We start from the raw sequence: 17,954 nt of genomic DNA on the forward strand, positions 1-17,954 counted from the left end.
AAACAAATATATGTCCTTTTTGCTTGTCTTTTAGATGAACTGGTCTCTGTTCAAATCCTGAGTGCTAAAGCTTCCAACAAGACTGATGCTAGCTCGTGTCACCATGAAGATGCTACATCATGCCAAGTGTTTTCAGCGCCTAGCAATTTTTGGTTCTGTGAGGGCACTGCATAAAGATAATAGAACAGCAACCCCTCAGAATTTCTCCAACTATGAATCCATGAAACAGGACTTCAAACTGGGGATTCCAGAGTATTTCAACTTTGCTGAAGATGTCCTGGACCAATGGACTGATAAGGAAAAGGTATGGGGGGAGGGCCAGTCAGACCACAATTTCTCAACTGGGAGTGATTTTACCCCTAGGTAACATCTCTAATGTCTAGAAATATTTTTGTTGCCATGATAGGGGCAGAGGCAGTTGCTACTGGCATCTAACAGGTAAAAGCCAGGGATTCTGCTAAATATCCCATAATGCACAGGGCAGCCTCCAGAACAAAGAATTATTTGACCCGAAATGTCAATAGTTCCATGGTTAGTTGAGAGACCCTGTATTACATAAATGTAGAATTCTAGGTTGACTTAAAAAAAAAAAGGAGAAGAGTGAAAAGTAATTCCAAGAGTCAGAAATGGTAGAAAAGGAGGCACAGATAAATCTTTGGGGAAAATATAAAGGATGCAAGAATTCTCACTTATTGGAAAGAAAAATGATCAGGCTAAATGGGAAATGATTTGGGCCAAAAGAAATGACATGGCTTCCAACGTCTAGAAATAAGGACCCCAAAGTTATTATTTTTCCTGTTATGTTTAGTTATGTAATAACTATACATAGTTATGGGGTACAGAGATAATTTTGATACATGTATAAAATGTGTAGTGATCAAATGAGGGTAATTAGGCTACCCATCATCTCAAACATGCATCATTTCTTTGTGCTGGGAGCATTCAAAATCCTCTCTCCTAGCTTTTTGAACATACTCAATATATTATTCTTAACTGTTTTCACTCTACAGTGCTATAGAACACTAGGACTTATTCCACCCATCTAGCTATAATTTTGCATCCATTAACCAACCTCTTTCTATGCTCCTCTCCCCACTACCGTTCCTAGCCTCTAATAGCCACAATTCCACTCCCTACTTCTATGAGCTCTTTTCAGGCTGGAGTGCGGTGGTGTGATCTCAGCCCACTGCAACCTCCGCCTCATGAGTTCAAGCAATTCTTGTGCCTCAGCCTCCCGAGTAGCCGGGACTACAGGCACCTGCTACCATGCCGGCTAATTTTTGTATTTTTAGTAGAGACAGGGTTTTGCCATGTTGGCCAGGCTGACCTTGAACTCCCGGTCTCAAGTGATCCGCCCACCTTGGCCTCCCAAAGCACTGGGATTACAGGCGTGAGCCACCCACCACGCCAGGCCGAGCTCCTTTTTTTTTTTTTTTTTTTTAAGAGACAGGGTCTTACTTTGTTGCCCAGGCTGAAGTTCAGTGAAGCTCATTTTTTTAAGCTCCCACATATGAGTAAGAACATGTGGCATTTATCTTTCCGTGTCTGACTTATTTCACTTAACATAATGTCCTCCAAGTTCATACATGTTGCCACAAATAACAGAATTTCATTCTTTTTTATGGCTGAATAGTTTTGCACTGTGTATATATACCACATTTTCTTTATCCATTCATCTCTTGATAGACATTTAGGTTGATTCCATATCTTGGCTATTATGTACAGTGCTGCAATAAACATGGCAGTGCAGATATCTCTTCGATAGACTGATTTCCTTTCCTTTGAAAAAATACCCAGTGGTGAGATTGCTAAATCATATGGTAGTTTTATTTTTAGTTTTTTGAGAGGCCCTTATATTGTTTTCTGCAATGGCTGTACTAATTTATATTCTCACCAACAGTGTTTCAGAGTTCCCTTTTCTCCACATCCTCTCAAGCATTTGTTATCTTTTGTCTTTTTGACAATAGCCATTCTAACTGGGGTAAGATCATATCTCATCATGGTTTTGATTTGAATTATCCTGATGATTAATGATGTTGGGCATTTTTTCATATACTTGCTGCCAATTAGTATGTCTTTTGAGAAATGTCTATTCAGATTCTATGTCCATTTTTTAATTGAATTATTTGTTTGTTTTGTTTTGTTTTGCTGTTGGGTTATTTGCATTCCCTGTATATTCTGGATATTAATTCCTTGTCAGGTGAATAGTTCACAAATATTTTCTCCCATTCTACATCTTGTCTCTTCTCTCTGTTGATTGCTTCCTTTACTGTCCAGAAGCTTTTTAGCTTTGTATAGTCCCATTTGTCTGTTTTTGGTTTTGTTGCCTGTGTTTTCATATCCTTATCCCTAAAATATTTGCCTAGGGGAGGCTCAGAGCCTACTCTGGCTCAGGATCTGCCCAATTTTATTAAATTTATTATGAAATTTAAAAAATTTTAAAAATTAAAATTAAAATAAAAAATAAAACATTTGCCTTGATCAATGACTTGAAGCATTTACACTATGTTTTCTTCGGTTGTTTTATAGTTTTGAGTCTTACATTTAAGTCTATAATCCAGTTCGAGTTGATTTTTGTATATGGTGAGAGAGAGGGCTCTAGTCTTAGTCTACCGCATATGATTACCACTTTTCCTGGGACCATGTACTGAAGAGGATATCCTTTCCTCAGTGTATGTTCTTGGCACCTTTGTTGAAAATCTGTTGAATGTAAATGTGTGGGTTTAGTTCTGGGTTCTCTATTCGGTTTCATTGGTCTATGCATCTGTTTTTATGCCAATACCATGCTGTTTTGGTTACTATAGCTCTGTAGTATGATTTGAAGTTAGGAAGTGTGGTGTCTCTACTAAAAATACAAAAATTAGCCGGGCATGGTGGTGCATGCCTGTAATCCCAGCTACTAGGGAGGCTAAGGGAGGAGAATCACTTTAATCTGGGAGGCGGAGGTTGCAGTGAACTGAGATCACACCATTGCACTCCAGCCTAGGTGACAAGAGTGAGACTCCCTCTCAAAAAAAAAAAAAAAAAAAGATTTAGTGTTAGTTCTTATGGTAGAATTCAGCAGTAAAACCATCCAATTCTGGGCTTTTTTTATTACTGATTCAATCTCATTACATATTATTGGTCTATTCAGGTTTTCAATCTTGGTAGGTTATGTGTGTCCAGGAATTTATCCATTTCCTCTATGTTTTCCAATTTGTTGGCATATAGTTGTTCATAAGAGTCTTTAATGATCTTTTGTATTTCTGTGGTACAGTTGTAATGTCTCCTTTTTCATTTCTGATTTTATTTATTTGGGTCTTCTCTTTTTTTCTTAATCTAGCTAAAGATTTGTCTATTTTGTTTTTCATCAAAAAATTTTGTTTTGTTGATCTTTTATAATTTTGCCTCAATTTCATTTATTTCTGCTCTGATCTTTATTATTTCTTTCTTTCTACTAATTTTGGATTTAGTTTGTTCTTGCTTTTCTGGTTCCTTGAGGTGCATTCTTAGATTGTTTATTTGAAATCTTTCTGCTTGTTTGATATAGGTGTTTATGGCTATAAACTTCCCTTCTTAACACTGTGTTTGCTTTATTTCATTGATTTTGATATATTATGCTTCCATTTTCATTATTTTCAAGAAATTTTTTGCTTTCCTTCTCTATTTCATCATTGACTCACTGGTCATTCAGGAGCATGTTGTTTAATTTCCATGTATTTGTACACTTTTCCAAAGTTCCTCTTGTTACTGATTTCTAGTTTTATTCCATTGTGGTCTAAGAACATACCTGGTATGATTTCAGTTTTTAAGAATTTGTTGAAATTTGTTTTGTGCCCTAACATATGGTCTATTCTGGAGAATGTGCCATGTGCTGATGAGAAGAATGTGTATTCTGTAGCTGTTGGATAAAATGTTGTGTAAATATCTGCTAGGTCCATTTGGTCCAAAGTGCAGTATAAATCCAATGTTTCTTTGTTAATTTTCTGTCTAGATGATCCGTCTAATGCTGAGGGTAGAGTGTTAAAGTCCTGAACATTGTTGTATTGGAGTCTATCTGTTTACGTCTAATGATATTTGCTTTATATATCCAGGTGCACTGATGTTGGGTGCGTATATATTTACAATTGTTATATCCTCTTGCTGAATTGATCTATTTATCATTATATAATGACCTTCTTTGCCTCTTTTTATGTTTTCTGACTTAAAGTCTATTTCATGTGATATAAGCATAGCTATTCCTGCACACTTTTGGTTTCTATTTGTTTGAAATATTATTTTCCATCTCTTCATTTTCTGTTTTTTTTTTTTTTTTTTTTTTTTTTGAGACAGAGTCTCACTCTGTCGCCAGGCTGGAGTGCAGTGGCACGATCTCAGCTCACTGCAACCTCCGCCTCCCGGGTTCAAGCGATTCTCCTGCCTCAGCCTCCCAAGTAGCTGGGACTACAGGTGCACGCCATCATGCCCAGCTAATGTTTGTATTTTTTATAGAGACGGGGTTTCCCCATGTTGGCCAAGATGGTCTCGATTTCTTGACTTCGTGATCCGCCCGCCTCGGCCTCCCAAAGTGCTGGGATTACAGGCATGAGCCACTGCGCCTGGCCCTATCTATGTGTATCTTTACAGGTGAAGTGAGTTTCTTGTAGGCAGCCTATAGTTGGGTCTTGTTTTTTATCCATTCAGTCAGTCCATACAGTCCATATCTTTTAACTGGGGAATTTAAACTGTTTACATTCAAGATTGTTATTGATAGGTGTTATTTTGTTCATCATGAGGGTGCCAGCAGTGGCTCCAGTGGGTCCCAGGCAGGCTGATCCTCAGGCTCCCAGGAAGTGTGCATGGGCACTGGCAGTAGCAGTGGTAAGCCTCAAGTGAGTCAGACCTCAGGTCCTTTGGCAGTGCACATGGGTACTTGTAGTAGTGGCAGCCTGAATGGGCCAGTCCTTGGGTCCGCAGATGGCAATGCAGGCACAAAGCGGCTCTGCCACTAGAGGGGGCAAGATCATGTTCATGGCAGCAGGCTCAGGAAGGCAGCTCTCAGGCTCTGGGGAGTGTGCTTTAGTGCCTTATGTCCTGGGGCAGCCTCTCTTGATGTGCTGGACTCCCTGTTACCTGGGGTGTAGAGTGCTGTGTGTAGGCTCGGGTGCCAGTGGCCTGGCTCTATCACTGGATCCACCTGGTGTTGGAATGCTGCAGCCCTCTACGGGAACGTGTGGGGATGTCAGCAAGGCCCCAGGGATGTGGAGATGCAGGGGCAATTGGCCCCAGGGCAAGATGTAGTATGGTAGTAGCTCTGTTCCTAAAATGATGCCATGCTGTAGCAGCTCGGGTCCTGGGGTTTGTTGCAGGGGGATCTAGTATGAACTTCCTCTCTGGAACAATGTTATACTATACTAGTATACTATACTATACAGCGTTTACTAGGCTCAGGGCATGTGAGGGCTGAGGGGCTCTCCTGTAGGTGGGACTTCAGGCATCTGTGATGGGAATGTGTACTGCTGAGGATCTTCCACTTACATTTTCCTCAAAATAGGGAGTCCCTCTGGGCTCTGTGCTGATCCTGGCCAGCTGCTCTTCTTCCCTCACTATGCTTTCATCTCTAGTTTTCAGGTCTCAGAGAGTTTTGTCACTTCCTTGCTAAATTCCAGTGTTCTCCCTTTGACACTCTATTTGTCATGTAGTTATCTGCTTACTGTCTTGGTACTTCTGGTAGGAGGTGAGTACTGGGCATCTCTAGTCATCCATCTTGATGATGTCTCCCCCAGAGTTATTTCCAAATTCTCCATCCATGTTCTAACTAATGACTTGCGAACTTTCTTCAGCTAATCTATTCCATTGAATCAGTTGGCCCAGAATTTAGCTGTATAACAACCTTTAAATCAATGACTGGTTTTTCTTTCCTCAGGCTGGAAAGAAACCTTCAAATCCAGCCTTCTGGTGGATCAACAGAAATGGAGAAGAGATGCGATGGAGTTTTGAGGAACTGGGATCTCTGTCCAGAAAATTTGCCAATATACTTTCAGAAGTCTGTTCCCTACAAAGAGGAGATCGGGTAATTCTGATTCTGCCCAGGGTCCCAGAGTGGTGGCTTGCAAATGTGGCCTGTCTGCGAACAGGTTAGTAATGTTTGCTTTCCGATCATATTTATTACTAAGCTGGAGGGGAGATTTTCCAGAACACCTAAGTAATCATGATACATTTATTTTGGTGTGGGCTTATTGTCAAAGAGTGCCTTTAAATTATATAAAAGTTAGGCCGTGGTAGGCTAATTCCTTATCCCTAGGTGGAACATCTTTAAAAGATAATCTTAGAGTTACAGCCTCACAAAAATTGTTGTGTTGCCCTGATTAGAAAGAAAAGATATTCTAAAGAACCTGTGTTCTGGTCCTGGTTGTTGGTTTCTTGAAGAACCCTGATGGAGAGGCCTGGTCCTTCCCAAAGTGAAAGGATGAGCCAGTGTCAAGAGTCCAGGAATGCCAGACATATGTTCCCCAATCTTCTTGCCTACTGTGTCGCCTGGGAAGAGTAAAACCTATTGTGAAGTGAATGCTTTCCATCCCTGTCTTAAGGGTCTGGGACTTAAGGGTGGTGGGGCCCAGGAGGAAGATCTATATCTTTTTGAGAGTCCATTTATCCTTTGAGAAAATAATACCCAAAGCTTACTGAGCACTGTTCTAAGTTCTTTACATGTTTTAACTCATTTAATCCCCTAATTATCCTATAAAAGAAGTAGTATTATTACAGTATCACTTTACAGATGCAGAACCTGAAGCTCACAGAGGTGAAGTGGCTTGTCCCAAGTCCCAGCTATAAGAGTGTCTGGCTCCAGGACACTCTTAATCATTATACTTCATCTTACAGTGTAATATATAACCAGCAGGAATAGAACCACAGAAAAGATGAATGCCTCCACACTTCCTTTTGGAAAGAAATCATAAAGCAATCATGTACATTTTAAGAGGCACTCAGGCACTCAGCTGATGTGGTGAAGTGTACAGTTCTGGAGTCAGGCTACAGGGGTCAATCCCTGCACTGTCACTTACTACTTAAGTGATACCTTGGGCAAGTTATTCATAGCTTTTATGTTTTGGGGTTTTTTTGGTGGGGACTGAGTGAGTTAAAACATATAATCAAATACTCAATAAATATTGGTTAATATTACTTTTCAATCAAAACCTTCTTCAAGCTCAATGTTAGGGATGGTCTTCAAATAAAGAATAATTATCCAGTATTTAACATGCTTTCATGTTAAGCCAAAAGGGTCATAGACTCTGAAATCCCTTGAAAGGCAAAAGCAGATAAGTGAAAGCAAGATAAATAGATATCTTCCTGGTAAACTGACTAACTCACTCTGAGAAATACAGAATGTATAGATGGTATCTACACTACTCTAACATAATGAAGAATAACCTTTCTTCTAAACACTGTTTCTTTTCTGCCCCTTTAGGGACAGTTTTAATTCCAGGAACCACTCAGCTGACCCAGAAAGACATTCTCTACAGACTACAATCTTCAAAAGCAAACTGCATTATCACCAATGATGTTTTAGCCCCAGCAGTAGACGCTGTTGCATCCAAATGTGAAAATCTGCATTCCAAGCTGATTGTATCAGAGAACTCCAGAGAGGGGTGGGGGAACCTCAAGGAGTTGATGAAGTGAGTAGCCACGCTTGTTGTAGAACAGCTTCCCAAAAGGAAAGGCAACAATAAAAAGATATTAAACCCAGCAGTGATTAGAAAAATGCAAATTAAAACAACAGGCAAAGGGAACAGTTGGTAGTTATTGCTGCACTAATAGTGCTAAACTCTGAAGTAGGAAGGAGCTTGGAGTGCTTTTTGTAGGTTGGGATCCCCTGAGATTGGAGATTGGTGTATAGGAAGTTTATTAAGGAGTTCTTTTGGGATTAACACCTGTGAGGAATGAGTAAGAATGTCGGACTGGGCAGAGAAAGAAATTTATTTGCGATGTATTCCCTACAAAGCTTTCAGTCAATCCACTGGGACCTCTGAAGGACCTCCTCAAAGCTGTTCCCAGCTAAAGCAAGAGGTCCTGGCCTTTATATACCCACATTGATCAGTAATTGGATGGGGTTGTCCCTAGGAGTTAAGACCTTTAACAAAGCCACTGTCTTCAGTCAAGGCAATCTCTAGAGAGTGCTCCCAGCACCTGTCACTGAAGGATCACAGTCAGTCCTTCAGTGTTGGCTATCCCATTCCCTTGCTGACAGCAACACTGGTATCAGGTTAAAAGAAAAAATGCTTAATGTTAATGGATGCAATTATAATAGTGAATTTCACTGATGTTGAAGCCTAGCATGGGGTGCTTCCATGGGTTACTTGGAACTCTTGCCAGGTACTGGTTATGCCTTAGAATTGGGCTGGCAGCAAAGTCCTTCTCTAGAATGAGCTTCCTACCTTTACTCAAGGATTTGGGAGCATGCTTGCAACTATGGACTTTTCCTACCACATTTAAAATTGCTAATATTGAGTTCTTGCCAAAGGCCAAGTACGGTTCTAATAAAAATAATGTTATAATTGCAATCATAGCTTATATTGATACGGTTATGTGCCAGAAACTATTCTAAGGACTTCAGATATATTACCTCATTTAAACCTCACAGCAACCTAGGTACTATAATTACACAGCTGAATAAGGTCAAATGCTAGTATCTGGCAGAGCTAAGTTTCAAACCCAGGCAGTATGGGTGCTGAGCCTACACTCCTCACTTCTGTATGTACTGCCTCTAGTAAGAGATCAGTACGACAACCCTTCCTCAGGTTTTGAGGGCAACCGTATTGGTGATGGAAGTGATAGGAACACAGCTATAGATACTTTTTTTTTTTTAGACGGAGTCTCACTCTGTCACCCAGGCTGGAGTGTAGTGGCGCAATCTCGGCTCACTGCAACCTCCGCCTCCCGAGTTCAAGCGATTCTCCTGCCTCAGCCTTCCAAGTAGTTGGGATTACAGGCACGTGCCACTATGCCCACCTAATCTTTTTGTATTTTTAGCAGATATGGGGTTTCGTCATGTTAGCCAGGATGGTCTCAATCTCCTGACTTCACGATCCGCCCGTCTCAGCCTCCCAAAGTGCTGGGATTACAGGCATGAGCCACTGCGCCCGGCCTATAGATAGTATTTTTAATTAATTAAGATAATTATGAAATCATAGACTGAACACTTGGTGTAGCTTTGTCAGATTTTGAAAACAGCTTTTTAGCCAGGCGCAGTGGCTGATGCCTGTAAATCATCACTTTAGGAGGCTGAGGTGGGATGATGGTTTGAGTCCAGGAGTTCAAGACCAGCTTGGGAAACACAGTGAAACCTCTTCTCTATATAAATAAAAATAATTAGCCAGGCATGGTGATGCATACCTGTAGTCCCAGCCTACTCGTATAGGCTGAGGTAGGAAGATGGCTTGAACCCAGGAGGTCATGGCTGCAATGAGCCATGATTGAGCCACTGCACTCTAGCCTGGGTGAGAGAGAAACCCTGTCTCAAAAAAAAAAAAAAAAAAAAAGAAAAGAAAGAAAAGAAAATAGCTTTTCTATATTTCTCATGAATGGCCTGATTGTTTCTACTCATTCTCAACCCCACATGCCTGGATAAGTCTGTGTGCATCTTAGACACTTGATATGTATGTGTGCAGCTGCCCTAATGTGTGACTTGTATAGAAGTCTGATAATCCTTTGGAACTAAAAGGTTTTCTTTCTCTTTAACTGGAACTCTTTCTTCCCTGGATGGATGCTTAGATCCTGTTCAATCTTATTGTCTGCTATATCCAGAACTATGTAGACTCTCTTGTGGGAAACAGAAAAGCCAATCTTTCACGGTCAGCAAACTTTTTTTTTTTTTTTTGAGACAGAGTCTTTCTCTGTCACCCAGGCTGGAGTACGGTGGCTCGATCTTGGCTCACTGCAACCTCCACCTCCCTGGTTCAAGTGATTCTCAGCCTCCTGAGTAGCTGGGATTACAGGTATGTGCCACTGTGCCTGGCTAATTTTTGTATTTTCAGTAGAGAGAGAGTTTCGCCATGTTGGCCAGGCTGGTCTCGAACTCCTGACCTCAGGTGATTCACCCGCTTCAGCTTCCCAAAGTGCTGGGATTACAGGTGTGAGCCACCATGCCCAGCCTCAGCAAACATTTTCTGTAAAAGGGACAGAGAATAAATACTTAAGGCTTGCAGGCCGTATAGTCAGTCTCATCACAACTACTCAACTCTGCCACTGTAGTGTGAAAGCAACCACAGGTAATACCTCAATGAATGGGCAATAACATTTTATTTACAGAAACAAGAGGCAAGTCAGATTTTGCCAGTAGGCTGTAGTGTGTTGGCCCATCAGTACCCATGGCTTTTACTAACATGTATTGTATTAACATACTCATTTTTTAAAAAATCACATTTTAAAGCATCCATAGGGGAGGGAAGGGGAAAATTCTTCCTTATCCATGATTGCAAGATCACACAGACTCCTTACTCTGCTGGAGGTATGATAAAAATCTCAAGTTTTAAAAATGCTTCAATCCTTCTTTATCATAGAATAAAAAGCTAGGAAAGCAGCTATTATAAATGGGCTTTTGATGACAAAGTTTAGTTTTGATTCTAGAAAGCACCTAAAAGGATAGAGAAAGTGATGGCTTTTACCCTGTAATTCAAGCTAAGCCACTGGCACCTGATTCATGACATGAAGAGGTTCAAGTGGAGAGCTTCTCAAAATTTTTCAGTGGTAACAGTCTGTGATGCTGTGTTTAACATGCAGTCATTGTAGTTTTTCCTTTGCAGACATGCCAGTGACAGCCACACCTGTGTGAAGACAAAACACAATGAGATCATGGCCATATTCTTTACCAGTGGAACAAGTGGATATCCGAAAATGACTGCACACACCCACAGCAGTTTTGGTTTAGGATTATCTGTAAATGGAAGGTATACTTCCACAAAAGTGCAGCTTCAAGTGTCAAAACTGCAAAGATGATGACTTATGTACTGGTCTTTTATATTTATTTTCCTATGTACATCAGGGCTACTCTTTGTTTTCCCAGGTTCTGGCTAGATTTGACACCCTCAGATGTGATGTGGAATACCTCAGATACGGGCTGGGCAAAGTCTGCATGGAGCAGTGTTTTTTCTCCGTGGATCCAGGGAGCATGTGTATTCACACACCATTTACCCCGTTTTGAGCCGACTTCTATCTTGCAAGTAAGCCAAAGCACAAAGAGGTCAATATTTAGAAATGCATTAAGCAGTATGGCTGACAGAACTGGTGAATAAAGCAACTTGCAGAGATCAGAGTAGACAATATGATTTAAGATATGTCACATCCAGAAAGTCAATAAGCCTGAAAAGATACACTCGGCCCCCTCTGTATCCACAGGTTCTGCAGCCTCTGATTCTGCCAGGCACATATTGAAAATATTTGGGGAGAAAAACCAAAAACAAAATACAACAATTAAAAAAATGCAAATAAAAAATACCATGTAACAAATATATACATAGCATTTACATTGTTTTAGGCAGTATAAATAATCTAGAGATGATTTAAAGTATACGGGAGGATATGCATAGGTTATATGCAAATACCATACAATTTTATATAAGGGACTTAAGCATTCCTGGAACCAATCCTGCAGACACTGAGGGATGATTCTACAAGAAAAGGTAAGAATGTATTTACATTAACATAAACAATGTTTAAATTGTGCTGTGTCAACCAAAGACATTTAAGCACTTATTTAAGTTGTAGTAAGACCAAGAGTTTGCTTTTTCTAAATTGCAGACACTCTCCAAGTACCCCATCACAGTCTTCTGTTCAGCACCAACTGTATACCGAATGCTTGTACAGAATGATATGACCAGGTAAGAAATGTTAGTAAATAGGCATCTAGTGGGGAGAGGGGAGAAGAGGAAGCTATAAAATAAAAGATCTTTCTGCCTGAAACATAGCTCCAAGCCAGTAGACACAGGATTTAGCAATCTCTCCTCTTCCTCTTTCTCCTTCTTGCCTGCATTCTGTAAATGATAATTACTGTGACCAGGGCAAGATCCCCCAAACAAGAAGAAAGTGAGGGTTCAGCTATGTTTATAGCTCTAAGCCCAGTGGTTATGGGTAAGAAGATGGTAAATCTTTTGGATGATGGCTTTCTCTGAGCTGAGAAAGTAGAGAACTTGTTTCTATTTGGAACCTTATCCCAGCAGATAGAAAAGAGGATGCATATCTTTTATTCTATTGCTGATTCCATTTGAAAGGGTTCATTGGTAATCCAAAAAGAAAAACAACCCCCGTTTCTCTTTGTTTTGTTTTTGTTTTTGTTTTGTTTTGTTTTGTTTCAATAGGGTTTTGGGAAACAGGTGGTGTTTGGTTACATGAATAAGTTCTTTAGTGGTGACTTCTGAGATTTTGGTGCTCCCATCACCCAAGCAGTATACACTGTACTCAATGTATAGTCTTTTATCCCTCACCCACCTCCCACCCTTTCCCCAGAGTCCCCAAAGTCCATTATATCATTCTTACGCTTTTGCATCCTCATAACTCAGCTCCCAGCAAACACTATTTTACTATATTCACAACACTCAATACTCTGGGTCTCCAGATGTAAGGGATCTTTTCCCCCAATTGACCAATTCTCCAACATCAGTTGAGTATCCTGTGATTTAATTCAATCTGACATTATCTCCGTGGAGGCAGCATCATATCCCACAGGTTAATGACTCAGTCCCACAAGACTCTTTCCCATCTCAAATGCTAATCACAAGTCCAGGCTGTCACCTGCGCATATGACCAAATGGCTACAAATCAGAGGTTCCCATGACCCTTCCTTGGGTTTAGTAATTTGCTATGATGGCTCACAGAGTGCAAGAAAACACTTACTTACATTTCCCAGCTTATTATAAAAGATATGATAAAAGTTACAGATGAATAGCTAGCCAGATGAAGAGGTACATAGGGTGAGGTCCACAAGGTCCCAAGTGCAGCAGCTTCTATCCCTGTGGAGTGGGGGTGCACTACCTTTCCGGCACGTGGTGCTCTCCAAACCTCATACTTCAGGGATTTTTTTGGAGGCTCCATTATGTAGGCATGATTGATTATTAAGTCATTCTCCAGCTCCTCTCCTTTCCCTGAAGGATGGAGGTGAGGCTGAAAGTGCCAAGCTTCTGTTCCTGGCTTAGTCTTTCTTGTGACCAACCCCTATATGGGAGCCCCATTGAGAGTTGCCTCATGAGAACAAAAGACAATTCTATTACCCAGGAAATTCCATGGAATTTAGAAGCTCTGTATCAGAAACTAGAGTCAAAGGCAAAATATTAGAACAAAAGATACTCCTAGCACACCCATCACTTGGGAAATTACAAAGGTTTTAGAAGCTCTGGGCCAGGAACCCAGGATGAAGACCCAGTACAGGTTGAGTATCCCTTATCCAAAATGCTTGAGACCAGAAGTCTTTTGGATTTCAGATTGTTTTGGATTTTGGAATATTTGCATTATACTGGTTGGGCTGCCCTAATCCAAAAACATGAAACCTGAAATCCTCCAATGAGCATTTCCTTTGAGCATCATGTTGGTGCTAAAAAAGTTTCAGATTTTGGAGCACTTTGGATTTTGAATTTTCAGATTAAGGATACTCAACATCTATGTATTTCTTGTTATAGCTCATATCACAGGTAAATATATTTAAACTGATGTTATTTAATTATCTAATAGGAAATAATTCACCTGCCATAAAATTCAAAAGGTATATAAAAATACATAGTGAAAAGTCTTGCTTCAAACCTTGTCCCAGTGACCCAGTCCTCTTCCATGGAGGCAAACTGAGTTTCCAGTTTCTTGTCTATTCTCCCTGAAAATACACAAACTGATACACGTGTGTTCTCCCCGTCTCAATTTTTTTTTTTTTTTGAGACGGAGTCTTGCTTTGTTGCCCAGGCTGGAGTGCAGTGGCACAATCTCGGCTCACTGCAACCTCCGCCTCCTGTTCAAGCAATTCTCCTGCCTCAGCCTCCTGAGCATGTAGGATTACAGGTGTGCACCACCATGCCTGGCTACTTTTTGTATTTTTAGTGGAGATGGGGTTCTGCCACTTTTTGTATTTTTAGTGGAGATGGGGTTCTGCCACGTTGGCCAGGCAGGTCTCGAACTCCTGATGTCAGGTGATCCGCCCACCTCTAACTCCCAAAGTGCTGGGATTACAGGTGTAAGCCACCACACCTGGCCTTTCCTTCTCTATTATAAACATAAATGGTATCACAAGATTCACACAGTTCTGCACCTTGCTTTTTTCCTCTAACAATACATTCTGGCACTGTGTTGTGCAATATGGTAGCCACTAACCACAGCTAGTTATTTCAATATAAATATTAATTAAGTAAAATTAAAAATTCAATTCCTCAGTTATACTAGTCCTGTTTCTAGTGTTCAATATCCATATAGGGCTAGCATATACTGTAGTGGGTACAGCAGATTACAGAGTACTTCCATATAACAGAAAGTTCTACTGGGCAGCACTGTCCAAGAGCCTCCTCATTTTTTATAGCTGTATAGTATTCCATTGTATAAATATCCCACCATCAGTTTAACCAAACAATTGGTACTTTTCATTGCTGATTTAAAGTGTTATTATGGTGCTCACTTCAGCAGTACATACACTAAAATTGGAATGATACAGAGCAGATTAGCATGGCCCCTGCACAAGGATGACATGGAAATTTTTGAAGCATTCCATGAAAACATAAAAATAAAAACAAAATAAAATAAAATGTTATTATGGGGTACCTTCCCTAAGAACAGAATGACCTTCTTTGTAATAAATTATACCTCCACCACAAAAAGGGGGGTAAAGAAAAACTAGTATTTGGGGTATTCTAATATCATTCTATGATATTAGAATGATTTATCTTTTTAATATTTTTATTTTTAATTTGTGTAGGTACTTAGTAGTTGTATATGTTTATGGGGTAAAATGGTTTGTTTTGTGCTAGGGAGAGGAATTAAAAAGCGACTAAAACATTTTATATTGAAGTTCATAAGAAATAATCCTTAATCTTCACTTCTCTCCATTTTTCCTCCTAAATCTAACTTATCTGGTTTTCTGAGAAGCTATAAGTTTAAAAGCTTAAAGCACTGTGTGAGTGCTGGGGAACCAATCACCCCTGACGTGACTGAAAAATGGAGAAACAAGACGGGCCTGGATATCTACGAAGGATATGGACAGACTGAAACGGTACCTGACCTCACTGAAAAGACATAGCTGGACTCCATTTAGTCAGATGAATAAAAACCAAAGTGTCCACAGTCTCCTTATGATTATTTGAGGGATAGGAGTTGAGTGGTTAGAAAATGTTTAAAAAAACAATGCTTGCAAGAACCTAATTGCAAAAAAGCTCTGTTAACAGATAGTTGTTTAAATAGCCATTCATTGACAAACACCACTGTTAATGGATCAGAGTAAGGGCATTACAATATTTTTTTAAATGAAATAATACTGGATCTACTGAAAGAAAGAATTCCTCCCAGTGTGATAGGGAAGTATCTTATTTAGGGCTGCCTCAAAATGGAAAATGCTGAGATCCTTGCTGCCTGAAATATTAAGAGTTTGCTGGACAACTCCTTAGCAACCATACTCTAAAAAGGATTTTTTAAAGAGCTCATAGAGATAAGGAATAAGAAATTCTAGAGGAAATGAATGAAATAAGAACAAAAAATGAAATAAGAACAAAAAATGAAATAAGAAAAAAGAACAACAGTGGTTATTTTGTAGAAGAGGGAGGAGTAAGATGAAATAGATAAGGGAAAAGTTGAAAAAACTTTTCACAATGTGTCTTTATAATGCTTCAATTTATGAACCATGAGAATGTATCATCTGGTAAAAAATGAAAATATCAAAAATAAAAATCAAAAATTGAAAAATTCATTAACTAGAAATAGCATAACAAGTATGCTAATATAAATGCAAATGTTAATATACTCATGTTTTGATAAATATGGATATATGAGTAATTATTGTTATAACTATATTTTATACATATGCATGTATTTATATGTTATCACTACATTCCATGAGAGTATAGCATTCATTTTGAGCCTAGTTCATAGTAAGTTTTCAATAAATAATTTGTTGAATGAATGCATGATAGATGAATAAATTTTAAGTGACTTGTAATGTTATCTTACTTTTTCTTCTTCTTAACTAGGTGCTAATCTGTGGAAATTTTAAGGGAATGAAAATTAAACCTGGCTCAATGGGAAAACCTTCTCCTGCTTTCAATGTTAAGGTTTGCACATCCCCTTCCAGGAGAATGTTTAACAACCCAATCTGTACACTACCTACCTACCGCTTACCCCCATATAAACTTTCTTTGTTATGGTGGTGGTTCCATTTTACTTCCATGATACTTTAATTTTTATAAATATGTGAAAATGATTAGAAATGTTAGCTTCTTGGTCTCCATTATTTTGCAAATACCTATATTGTACCATACAGTTCTAAGCATTTAATAAACGTTAACCCATTAGGCTGGATGCAGTGGCTCACGCCTGTAATCCCAACACTTTGGGAGGCCAAGGCGGGAGCATCACTTGAGCCCAGGAGTTCAAGACCAGCCTGTTTCCCAAAACCCTATTGAAACAAAACAAAACAAAACAAAAACAAAAACAAAACAAAGAGAAACGGGGGTTGTTTTGTCTCTACAAAAAAATATAAAAAAACTAGCCAGGCATGGTGGTACGTGCCTGTGGTCCCAGCTACTCAGAAGGCTGAGATGGGAGGATTGCTTGTGCCTGGGAGCTTGGGGCACAAGTGCATGATCACACCACTGCACTCTAACCTGGGCCACAGAGCAAGACCCTGTCTCTAAATAAATAAATAAATATTAACCCATTGAATTTCCAGAAGAAACCCTATGAGAAGCATACTAATATTAGAACCATTTTACAAACAAGGCACAAAAAGGTAAAAGAACTCACCAGAAGTCACACAGCTAATAGCTGCTAGAGTTGGGATTCAATCCCAAGCAGTCTGGCTCCAATATCTGCACTCTTAACCACAACACAACACTGGTCCTCTCAGGCAAGGGAGGTCAAGACCTTCTGAGCAGGTCAACTAGGCCCGAAGAGGCTTCAGTTTACAGTGGCTGCAGCACTTTCCCTCTCTGCTCCTAAGCCTGCCTGGCCATTTCCAGCCTCTCTGTATCCACTGCCACTACTACCACCTGATGCCTAGGGGGAATTCCAGTTCCCCATCAGCAAGCTTTATATAGGGTTAAAATTGTTCTCAGATCAACCGAGCTTCAAAGCTGGGTGTAGCCAAAGGAACTTAACACTAATTTGGACACTCCTCAACTTATGATAGGGTTATGTCCCAAAATAATAAGTCATCATAAGTTGAAAACATCCTAAGTCACAAATGCATGGCTGACTGGGAGCTGTGACTTACTGTTGCTGCCCAACATCTAGAGAGAAAGATGGTTTCAACTGAATGGTTATCTTTTTCACCCATTGTAAAGTTGGGAAATAGTAAGTTCGAACCATTTTAATTCAGAGACCCATCTGTGCGTTAAGAGACAGCAAAAGCAGCAAAAATATGGATGAATTAACAGAGTACAGCTCTTAGATAAATGTTTCCCAAGCTTGTTTGATCATAAACATCATATGGATATCTGTTAAAAATACTAATTCTCAGGCCCCTGGAGAGACCAATTCAATAGATTTGGAGTGGAACTCTGAAATTTGAAATCTTGTGATTTTAACAAGCACCCCCAAGTAGTTTTTAGGATCAAGTAAGTTTGAGAGAGTTTAGATGAGCTTGATTGCTGCTGTAACTCTTTATAGAATAAACCAGATCCTGGGTCCTTTCTCTCACTTTAACCTTGCTATGGAAACCTGGTCTCAAGATAGGATAGCCTAGTGGTTCAACTATATCTCTGCTATTCACTGTCTGAGTGTCTGTGGGTACACTGTTAAAGCTCTGTAAGTTCCAGTTTCCT

The 17,954-nt window shown here is 39.7% G+C and overlaps 2 protein-coding genes and 1 non-coding gene across 11 annotated transcripts in view; 2 read left to right on the top strand and 1 right to left on the bottom strand.

The window, feature by feature from the left end:
• The window catches only part of ACSM3 (acyl-CoA synthetase medium chain family member 3), a 55,436-nt gene that overhangs the window by 27,666 nt on the left and 9,816 nt on the right, over positions 1–17,954 (top strand). For 4 of the 6 annotated variants that reach the window (XM_016929601.4, XM_054668304.2, XM_009430431.5 and 1 more), the window contains 8 exons: positions 35–304; positions 5,885–6,095; positions 7,427–7,634; positions 10,761–10,904; positions 11,021–11,177; positions 11,755–11,834; positions 15,070–15,193; positions 16,164–16,244. In XM_016929601.4, coding sequence (XP_016785090.1) covers positions 86–304; positions 5,885–6,095; positions 7,427–7,634; positions 10,761–10,904; positions 11,021–11,177; positions 11,755–11,834; positions 15,070–15,193; positions 16,164–16,244 — 1,224 coding nt within the window. In that variant the 5' untranslated portion in view covers positions 35–85. The remainder of the gene's footprint in view (positions 1–34; positions 305–5,884; positions 6,096–7,426; positions 7,635–10,760; positions 10,905–11,020; positions 11,178–11,754; positions 11,835–15,069; positions 15,194–16,163; positions 16,245–17,954) is intronic. The other 2 variants (XM_063796809.1, XM_009430432.5) reach the window with 1 other exon arrangement.
• Positions 7,916–17,954, bottom strand: part of ERI2 (ERI1 exoribonuclease family member 2) — a 28,824-nt gene continuing 18,785 nt past the window's right edge. For 3 of the 4 annotated variants that reach the window (XM_009430430.3, XM_003314997.3, XM_009430429.4), the window contains one exon: positions 10,239–10,781. In XM_009430430.3, coding sequence (XP_009428705.1) covers positions 10,689–10,781 — 93 coding nt within the window. In that variant the 3' untranslated portion in view covers positions 10,239–10,688. Of the gene's footprint in view, positions 10,125–10,238; positions 10,782–17,954 lie in introns of those variants that run through there. The other variant, XM_063796808.1, reaches the window with a different exon arrangement.
• LOC112205997 (U6 spliceosomal RNA) lies at positions 14,595–14,701 on the top strand. Its single transcript, XR_002940123.1, has one exon. It is a non-coding gene; the product is annotated as a U6 spliceosomal RNA (small nuclear RNA).

The sequence above is a fragment of the Pan troglodytes genome, chromosome 18 (assembly GCF_028858775.2).
Source record: "Pan troglodytes isolate AG18354 chromosome 18, NHGRI_mPanTro3-v2.0_pri, whole genome shotgun sequence".
Lineage (NCBI taxonomy): Eukaryota > Metazoa > Chordata > Mammalia > Primates > Hominidae > Pan > Pan troglodytes.